The sequence below is a fragment of the Sinocyclocheilus rhinocerous genome, unplaced genomic scaffold (genome assembly GCF_001515625.1).
Source record: "Sinocyclocheilus rhinocerous isolate Xijiao unplaced genomic scaffold, SAMN03320098_v1.1 scaffold942, whole genome shotgun sequence".
Lineage (NCBI taxonomy): Eukaryota > Metazoa > Chordata > Actinopteri > Cypriniformes > Cyprinidae > Sinocyclocheilus > Sinocyclocheilus rhinocerous.
In genome coordinates, this window is record NW_015627890.1 from 2936766 (window position 1) to 2947108 (window position 10343).

Below are 10343 nucleotides of genomic sequence, written 5' to 3' on the forward strand. Positions count from 1 at the left end.
TCTCCTCTCCACCAATAAGCTGGTGTGTGGTGGGCGTTCTGGCGCACTATGGCTGCCGTCGCATCATCCAGGTGGATGAGGAGATACCCCCTGACAATGTAAAGCGCTTTGAGTGCCTAGAAAAGCGCTATATAAATGTAATGAATTATTATTATTATATATGATTTTTTTTTCTTCCATGGAGAAGTTTATCATAAAATTGACTTTGAATGGGAAAAGAAGTTGTCAAGCTCAGAAAAAATACCAAAGAAAAAACACTAGAAGTATAATAAAAGTAGTCCATGTTACATAAGACATTCAAAGCCATTGGATTTGTGTGAGGAACAGACTAAAAATTCAAGTCATTACTCACTGAAAGTCATCCTTTTTATTTTAGGATGAACTGTCCCTTTAAGAATGTTACAGTAATTCATTCTCTCGTTTTCTGCTTCTGTATCTTCTCAGCTGAAGACTAAAGAATGGGAGGAGGGCTCAAAGGTCAAAGTGCAGGGCTCCATCACGAAACTAAGGGTCCACTGCAGAGACCTGCTGCTCCTCTCTCAGTGGAGCGAGTGGAGCAAGTGGAAAAACGTAAACTAGCGATTTAAACCTCCCTTCCTCCTCAACCCTTTATTTATATCTCCTGTCCCATTTTCCAATTCCTTATTTATTCTTTGTATATGTGTTTATGTATGAATGATCATGTCTTTGGTTGCATATGACTGTTACGCACTGATTGTATGTACCATTTCTCTGTCCTATTAAAAACCTTTGCTCCTCTGTTCTGTCTCACGCTTCCTTCAGATTAAGCAATAGCACAGTTGCGATCATGGTGTCGCATGGCTGTGATTCACTGGCCTTTACTGACAGGAATTACTGTGAAATGTTGATTTTTGTGCAAACACATTAAAACATACTTCCTCATATTGTTCACTAAATCCTAAAACAACAAACTTTTTCATAAATCGTATTTAATCCTGTGATGGAAAAATGTCTTTACCTGTCAATTAACTGCATCCTTGCTGAGTAAAAGTATATGAGAGAGAATCTCAGATATACAGTATATGACCAAAACCAAAACCACAAAACCAGTCTTAAGTCGCTGGGGTATATTTTTAGCAATAGCCAAAAATACATTGTATGGGTCAAAATTATTGATTTTTCTTTTATGCCAAAAATCATTAGGATATTAAGCAAAGATCATGTTCCATGAAGATATTTTGGAAATTTCCTACCGTAAATATATTAGAACTTAATTTTTGATTAGTAATATGCATTGCTAAGAACTTCATTTGCACAACTTTAAAGGCGATTTTCTCAATATTTTGATTTTGTTTGCACCCTCAGATTCCAGATTTTCAAATAGTTGTATCTTAGCCAAATATTGTCCTATCCTAACAAACCATACATCAATGGAAAGCTTATTTATTCGGCTTTCACATGATGTAGAAATCTCAATTGCGAAAAATTGACCCTTATGACTGGTTTTGTGGTCCATGGTCACATTATGTGTGTGTGGTTACAACAGAATGCACATGATTTCTTGTTCTCCGTATAGGTGCCCAAAAGGAAAAAAAGAGGCTGTAACAAAGAAAATAAAGTGGAAGCAAACTCAAAACCATGCAACAAGAAGAAAAATAAACAGAAAAATCGGCAGAAAAATTGGAAACGCCTGAATTGGGCATGTTTTTGATTTTCTAAAAGCATATTTTTTTATGCTGATTGAAACATTGTAAATAGAGACAGTGAATGTGTGTATAAGATGTCTGAGCTGAGCATGTTTATGAAACTTTTAGTCAACAGCAGAAGGCAGCAGTGAGGATGGAGGGGATGCTGCCTCCTTTTGGGAGCTTTATGGAATTATTTACCTTTTATACAAGAAAAATTAACAGAGCCCACTAACGAAAATATAACAGTAAATATTTAAAGAAATAAAATATTGTATTTTCAAAAATATGTATTGGCATAATTGTTATTTCCATTTACATCTCTGTTCTTTTTAACTGCACTCTTTTATTTGCGTGTCCTCTTGTTTTTCTCTCTGCTCATCTGTTGTGTCTGAGTCTTGTTGCAGTTGCATCAGGCTCTGATTTTGATTGGCAGGATAAGCCATGAAAAACAGCCAATGGTTATTGTCCCGCTCAGCTTTATGGGAGTCCAAGATGGTGTGAGCGGTGAGTTCGTACGCTTTACCAAATAGAGTCCTAAACACACAAAACACAAACAAACCAAATAAATGGATAAACACTAGCAATTATTCTACACAGAATTAACATTAAACTAGACAGACCTGTTCTTAAACTCAATCAGGTATTTTTCTATATATAAAAATATTTGAAATAATATTATGCGTAATATATCATATTATTATTTCAAATATTTATTTTTATATTATATATAAAAAATGCTAAATGAATTGTTAACGTTATATCTGTGCATGTATGTTTACATTATACATAGAAAAAATTCTAAATAAAAAAATCTAAATATTGAGCTTGCAAATATTGACGAAATGCAAGAGCAATGAGTGAAACATGATTTTTAACAAGAAAACGTGAATGGGAGAATGGGGGTGGATTTTATTCATTATTAACCGAATTTTTGAGTATCTGTAATATTTAGCTGTTTCCTGCTCACTTTAACTGAATCACTTACTCTTACAATATGAAATATAGCATATTACCATAGGATGTGATTGCCCAGAGCAGCCAGACATTGATTGGTCTTACAGTGGGAAATCAAAACCTTGCTGTTCACCTGCCAAAACAAAGCATTCACGCAACATTATTATACAACATCAAGTAAATCTGCAAAAGATTTCATTGAAAGTGTGTGAACCTGAACAGGGTATCCTTCATTTTCAAGCCGTTCTTGGGGGTCAACGTAAATCACCTTCCACCAGCACAGGAAATCAAACTCCTCTACCAAGCTCAACTCCTGTAGTCGAGACTTCTTAGCACACTTCAGAAATGTTTTGTTATCACTGGCGAGGAACAGCTATGTGGAGTCCAACAGATCGCAAGATGAGACTCAGCAATTACATAAAACTGTGTATGCATGCCATTTGCTTGTTTACCTTTCCGGCAAAGCCTGCAGTCGTTCTCAGGGCAAAGCTTTGATCGTATCTGAGCACCTCTCCATCTGAGGTCCCATCAACACTGAATCACAGACCACAGATGATAAAACAGGTCAGCAACTATGTGCGCGCGACTGAGTGAGTTTGAATGTGCATGTGTGATACCTTGTAATGATAAAGGCGTTTCTAACACAAGGGGTCATCATGCTGTGGGCTCCTCCTACTTGGAGGGGCCGAGAGGACACAGGAGCCACGCTGAGCGTGCTCTCCACCTCCAGAGTTCACCAGCACGACTGTGTCTCCGAAGTGCAAAAAGCCATCCTGCGACACTGATAAACTCACCTAAAGAAAAAACTGAATCAGCCTCACATTCAGCAGCACACACAAAAAGCAGTCTTGAGCATCACTGCACTACATATTTTTCGAAGTTGTAAATAAAACATATTATTGGAGTAGGTTTTACAAAAAAAATCAATTTCAGTCAATGTGTTACTCTCAGTTTCTCTGTAATTATTTGTGAAATTTGCTAGCAATTTCTTAATGAAAATTTCACCACCAATTTTCAAATCCCATTTGACCAAAAATATATTTCTGGTAAAAATATTATTTTTTTTGCAAACAGTAAAGCTCAATGAAATCTATTTTTGATATTGAATATATATTTAGTTTCAACCTTCATATACCAAAATATATTTCAAAATGTATTTCAGGGGCAAGAGAATACATTTGTGAATAGAATAGCCTACTAGAGTTCAAAACTAGATTTACAGTGATTTAATAAAATCATTTTTTAATGTTCCTGGCTGATTTTTATTCCTTTTTTATTCCCATTTTGCTCCTTGCTGCTGTTTTATATTCACGTCACGTGTTATACACAACAAATAAAGTTTTTCTTAAAATGTGACATGAATGTTTTTTTCTTGGATTGAAATATATGGAGGGCAAAATATGATCTATTTATATATATATATTTACATTTTTTAAACTGTATTTCCAATATGGTTGCAAGCATATTTACATATTTACACCTTTTGAAATATATTTCAGAATATATATATATATTTTTGGCCTTTTTTTTTTTTTTTTATATTTTGAAATATATTTATAAGGTTGTAAATATTACGCTAAATGACAAATTACGGTATTCATTACAATTTCCAAATTAAAATTATATAAATATTTTATCTGACGACCTGTTCATCTTGCAACATTGCTGAAAACATTCTCATATATCAGAAAAAAACGTACTGGTTTCAGGATGTTTTGTCTCAGAGCTCCGTCTTTCTGAACTGTGAGTTCGCCTCTGTCTTTTTGCAGGATGAAATTCTTTCGAGTTTCCTGCAGAGACACTGCTCATTTACACACGTGCTCTCTGCCGGGACTTGACAACAAACATGAGATGTGTCAAAACAACAAACCTCTTCTAAAGTCACGTCTTCTTTCCAGTTGGCCACACGGACGCGCGGATTATAGATCCGGACATGAGCCATTTCACAGACAGACAGATAACTGGGCAAATGTAACTTGTAACGTAAAAGGAAACGAAACGCGCCAACTACACGTAAGAACCGTTACCATGGATGCGTAACAACACTCGTGAGCTACTGCGCGTGCCTGTGTTACGTCTCCAAGGTAACAAGTTCGTCCTTTTGCTGCCTGTTTCAGATTTGCGCTATTTACGCTATTTTTTAAGTCGCGATATTTATGTATTTATTTATTTTTGTGCATTTAAAAATCATTTGAAAATTTATTTCAACTTTAAACCAGCTGAAAAAAAGCAATGCTTTAAAACACTCTAAATTAATTGGTAACAATTTACAATAAGGTTCATTAGTTAAACAGTTAGTTCACCCAAAAATGAAAATTCTGTCATTAATTACTCACCCTCATGTCGTTCTAAACCCGTAAGACCTTCGTTCATCTTCGGAACACAAATTAAGATATTTTTGATGAATTCTGAGAGCTCTCTGACCCTCCCATAGACAGCAATGTAATTACCACGATCAAGTTCCAGAGACCTAGCAAGGAGATCGGTAAAATAATCCATGTGACATCAGGGATTCAACCATAATTTTACGAAGCTACGAGAATACTTTTTGTATGCAAAGAAAACAAAAATAAGGACTTTATTCAACAATTCTTCTCCTCCTGGTCACCCTGGTGCCATTTTGGAGAATATCCACTGAACGTAAACAGCGTATGCTATGCTGTGTCAGCTGCACACGTGACAGCATCTGACACAGATTAGCATATGCTGTTTACGTTCAATACCACTGATCTATATATAATGTTCAGTGGTGGATACTCTCCAAAATGGCACCAGGGGGACGCGGAGACGACGAATTGTTGAATAAAGTCGTTATTTTGGTTTTCTTTGCCTACAAATAGTATTCTCATAGCTTCGTAAAATTACGGTTGAACCCCTGATGTCACATGGATTATTTTACCGATCTCCTTGCTAGGTCTCTGGAACTTGATCGTGGTAATTACATTGCTGTCTATGGGAGGGTCAGAGAGCTCTCAGAATTCATCAAATATCTTAATTTGTGTTCCGAAGATGAACGGAGGTCTTACGGGTTTAGAACGACATGAGGGTGAGTAATTAATGACAGAATTTTAATTTTTGAGTGAACTATCCCTTTAACATTAGTTAACTACTTTAGTTAACCAAGAATGAACAATACTTCTACAGCATTTATTAATCTTAGTTAACATTTACTAATGCATTATTAAAATCAAAAGATGTGCTTGTTAACATTAGTTAATGCACTGTGAATTAACATGAACTAACAGTGAACAACTGTATTTTCATTAACTAACATTAACAAAGATTAATAAATACTGTAATAAATGTATTGTTCATTGTTCGTTCATGTTATTGTAAATTGTTATACCAACAAATTTCAATATTAATATTCAATTATATATTACGTTGATTTACCCCTTAAATTTAATTTGTTGTAATTAATTTTAAATGCAATAAATGTAAATAATAATTTGAATAATTATAACTACAGATTAATCAGTTTAAATATAATTTTTTACTAATGCATCCCTTTTTATGTAACATTTCTTAACAATTTAAAGATACAATACTGGCGTCCTGCAGTAATAAAAACACTAATTGGCCTTCAGATTAATTTACTAATTATAATTTATTAAGCTTTCTAATAGTTGACTGGTTTATAAAACAATCCCAATGATCACTGTTGTTCCCAAGATATATGGCATTGAGGTGCATGTCTTCAATAAAAACAAATTAAAAATCCCTAACAAATCCTTAATTATTTTATACACAATAGGCTGCATTTATCGAAATCAGTCAACTGCACCCAAACACACACAAATTAGCAGAAATTCAATTATGAGAAATGATCTTACAATTATGATTCAGAAAGACTCTAATGTATTATATTTTCATATCAATATCTTTTATATAAAATTCAATTTTATTGGATTTTCTAATTAAATTAGGTCACTCTTCATAGTTTCACTGGAATCAATATGTGTGCGATCTCTATAGTGAAACTTGTAGCATTATCAAATATGAAACCAAATCACTTGGGCAGTGGAGATTTTCGATAAACTACATTAGAAGGAAGCCTCATTTGAGCTTGAGAGACTATTATGTGTAAGTGCGGTTAAGTGCTTTCACGTCAATAACGGAACTGACAGATCATAAATAGATAATACACATTTATGAGAGCTGTGCACTGAAATATTAAAACTGCATTGGGAAAAGCAGCAAGCAGCAGTGTGCAAAAGTACTGCTGATATTATTAAAGAAAAACTTACTCCAATCAGATATTACAACTGTCATGATCCACCTGCTTCCTATGCAACTTCCTGCTTGTTTAACTGGCGGAAGAAATGGCACACAAGACACAGTCCCATTGAATAACCAAAACCAGCTTTATGAAGAGACAAAGGTATATTTTCATAGTCAAAGGTGCCCTGAAAAAGGAGGAATCCCAATCCAGAAATTCATGTGTCCATACAGTCATAATGAAAAACAAGTATGATTCTGAGGTGAAATGCATAGGCTATTTCTACAAGAGGAACACAAAAAATATCAATCAAAATCATGTCAAAAGTCAAAACTTTTCCAACATTGCCTCCTTAAAATAGGACATCTCATTCAATTGTCTTCACACAGTATTTAGATAACTTGGTGCTGTTTAAAGCATTGCCCAGGCTTGCTATGTGTTTGCTAAGATGTTCTGGGTGGTTGCTAGGTGATCGCTTACTAGCCTATGATTGCAAATCTGATCATTTAGAAAAGTAATTGATTGAGGTATCATTCATTCTGTAGTCTGTAGCACAAGATGAATTACAATATCATGGATCATAGATCAAACTGCATGTAAAAAATCCCATCAGTTCCAATTGGAAACTCTTCTACCTGAGAAAATCACTCATTAATCATCCGCATCAGACAGAAGTGGGACTCAGCAAGCTTCAGGCTTAATAAAAGAGGACAAACACTCCTTTCTCTCAGTCTCTCCCCTCCCGCATTCACTCAGTCCCATCACAGCCCATTAAAAGTTTAGTGCTGTTGTTCAGCAAATTGAAAATGTGTGCCGGTATTGATCCACCATCATGCATCCATTCTGGGTCTCTGGAGGCTCATTTTCCTTTTCTTTTAAGCTTTTGTGAGGGAGGATATTACGTTTTGTAGCACTATTTTGGTAGTGATCGAGTTCACCACAAATTCAGGTCAGTAATGAAGAATATGCATCAAACTAAACCAGAGATAAGATTTATATCACTCACACGTCAGCATTTCCTCCAAACACGAGGACATTTAGCAGATTTAAAGGGCAGCTGCATGTAAATTTGCAACTAATAATGGATTTTCCAAGCATTTAAATGGAGAGAGAGCAGAGGTGCGGGAGAGAGAAACGTGTGCCGCTGTGCGAGCAAGTGGATGTCGTCTCAGGTTTCAGCAGAATTACATTAGACTAATGGGAACTCCCCAATATCCGTCAACAAAGAGGGCATACCAGAACTTCCGCAAGCCATAAACTGCCGAATAAGCATTTAACTGAGAAACTGCTTCAATTAAAATAAAACTAAAGGTAGAGAAACTCCAAAAAGGCCCACTGAAGGTTTCAGGAAATGTAGTCTATTTTGCATAGGTTTGACACTGGGACAGTCTGCCATGCTTCAAGCTTGTCAAATTGGGTTCATGAAGAATTCATGCGTTCATTAAAATCTTGATAACATTATCAAATAAACACGTAAAGGACCATTCAATGTGGTCTCAGGCATGTCATGTGACTGCATGCACTGTATGTTACAAGGTGCTGATTGGAATGACGATGATGAGGATGAGGATGATGGTGGCAGTGATGCTGAGGGCAGCGATGCGGTACGCCTGGTTCCTGCTGCAACGGGTGTACGAATGCGAACGCCGCAGGAGCGTGTCGGAGGCCGGCGTGTAAATCTCATCCGTCCAGAACTCCAAAGACTCAGGGGCCTGCAAAATATATAGAAAATATCAGAGTTCAATATCAGAGCTGGTTTATCTGCATTAATGCATGTTTTGCAAGGTTTCATCATCGGTTTTCTTTCATGTTCTGTTAAGATTGATTTAATGTTTAGGGTTCCAAAGAACCCAATAATGTATATGTAAAAACAATAATAATCATTTTGAAAATAACCATTATTATTTCAGATTGAAGAAATAGTTCACCCAAACATGAAAATTTGCTGAGCATGTACACCCTCCAAGATCCAAGATGTAGATGAGTTTATTTCTTCATCAAAACTACATCACTTGCTCACCAATGGATTCTCTGCAGTGAATGGGTGCCGTCAGAATGAGAGTCCAAACAGCTGATAAAAACATCACAAGTAATCCACACAATTCCAGTCCATCAATTTATCTTATAAAGTGAAAAGATGCATATGTGTAAGAAACAAAGTCATCAAGGCAACTTAAACTTTTGCTTCTGGCAAAAATATGAGTCCATAATCTATAATCACTCTTCCTCCAGTGAAAAAGTCCATCCCCTGTTGTCCTCTGCTCCTCTCACATCAAAATCCACTCACATATTTGTTTATAACTGTTAAAACTTGTATTTGGTGCTTAATCTGTGCGTATTTCTCTCCTGATTCAGACAAGACAACTGTTACACTAAAAGAAGCATTATTATGGATAGAGGACGGCATATTTTAGCCATAAAAGTCTTGATTGATTTGTTTACTAAAAGTCATGTGGATTATTGTGATGTTTTTATCAGGCTCTTGATCAGGTGAATTGTTCCTTTAACACAGATTTATAAAACATGTTCTGCTAACCTCATCAGAACCTAGTAGGTTAATATATAAGGTAAGCACTTTAGAAAACTATATTGCCATCCTATTTAAAAATGTTATTCTAGTTTTGGTCAATTTGACACTAGCAAAAATACACTGTAAAAAGATACAGATTCATGAGGTAACAATGATTTCACTCAAAACATTACATTTGGAGGTGTTACCTGAAGATCCAGCGGTGTTAAGTCTGACTGGCTCCAGGTCACTTTGGGGCGTTCAGTCATATGCTGAGTAGTGCTATGGACAGATGTGCGGCGTGGTGCATTGTGGGTCTCAGGTGGCATGAGGTGAAAGCCCGTCACTTCCTGCACTACAGAGCCCTCTCTTTTATGCACTCCACCTAAATGATCTGACTGAGGAGCCAATTAAGGATTATATTATGACCAAATATTCACCCTTATATCTATACATATACATTAGGTCTAAAAGAGACTACTAGTCAAAATGCATATGTTGTAAATTGCGTATTCTATTTAAATACAATTTCATAATTTTCTGCATTGCAATTTGAGTGCAAAGTTAAAGGGGTCATATGATGCGATTTCAAGTTTTCCTTTCTCTTTGGAGTGTTACAAGCTGATTGTGCATAGATAAGATCCCTGAAGTTGCAAAGACTAAAGTCTCAAAACCAAAGAGATATTCTTTATCAAAGTTAAGACTCTGCCACACCCCCCTAAAACGGCTCGTTCTAACACACCCCACATATCTACCCTCACTATGTGAAAATATTTGCATAATGCCGCCCAAATGAGCACGCAAAGAAAGAAGGCGTGGTTTCAAGTAACCGCAGTTAGTGTTGAAGCAACATGTCAGGGAGACGCTGTGTGTTTAAGTGCGAAAGCAAAAGCACTTTATTTGGCCTTCCGAAAGTAGATGCATTTAGGAATCTTTAAGATTACTTACAACAGAACAGCAATGCATTTTATGGACGACCGTTTCGTGAACCTAGGAGAGGAGGTAATGCGGA

General features: G+C 36.0%; 2 protein-coding genes and 1 pseudogene across 2 annotated transcripts in view; 1 reads left to right on the forward strand and 2 right to left on the reverse strand.

Moving 5' to 3' along the window:
• LOC107736407 (interleukin-12 subunit beta-like) overlaps window positions 1-601 on the forward strand; it is an 8512-nt gene extending 7911 nt beyond the window's left edge. The window contains exon 7 of the mRNA XM_016547831.1: window positions 445-601. Within this exon, the coding sequence (XP_016403317.1) occupies window positions 445-579 (135 nt within the window). The 3' untranslated portion in view covers window positions 580-601. The remainder of the gene's footprint in view (window positions 1-444) is intronic.
• Window positions 602-1978: 1377 nt separating this feature from the next.
• On the reverse strand, window positions 1979-4545 carry LOC107736418 (cilia- and flagella-associated protein 161-like; annotated as a pseudogene).
• Window positions 4546-8351: 3806 nt separating this feature from the next.
• LOC107736162 (UPF0258 protein KIAA1024-like) overlaps window positions 8352-10343 on the reverse strand; it is an 8657-nt gene continuing 6665 nt past the window's right edge. The window contains exons 2-3 of the mRNA XM_016547650.1: window positions 9541-9729; window positions 8352-8534 (exon numbers count right to left, since the gene is read on the reverse strand). Of these exons, the coding sequence (XP_016403136.1) occupies window positions 8352-8534; window positions 9541-9729 (372 nt within the window). The remainder of the gene's footprint in view (window positions 8535-9540; window positions 9730-10343) is intronic.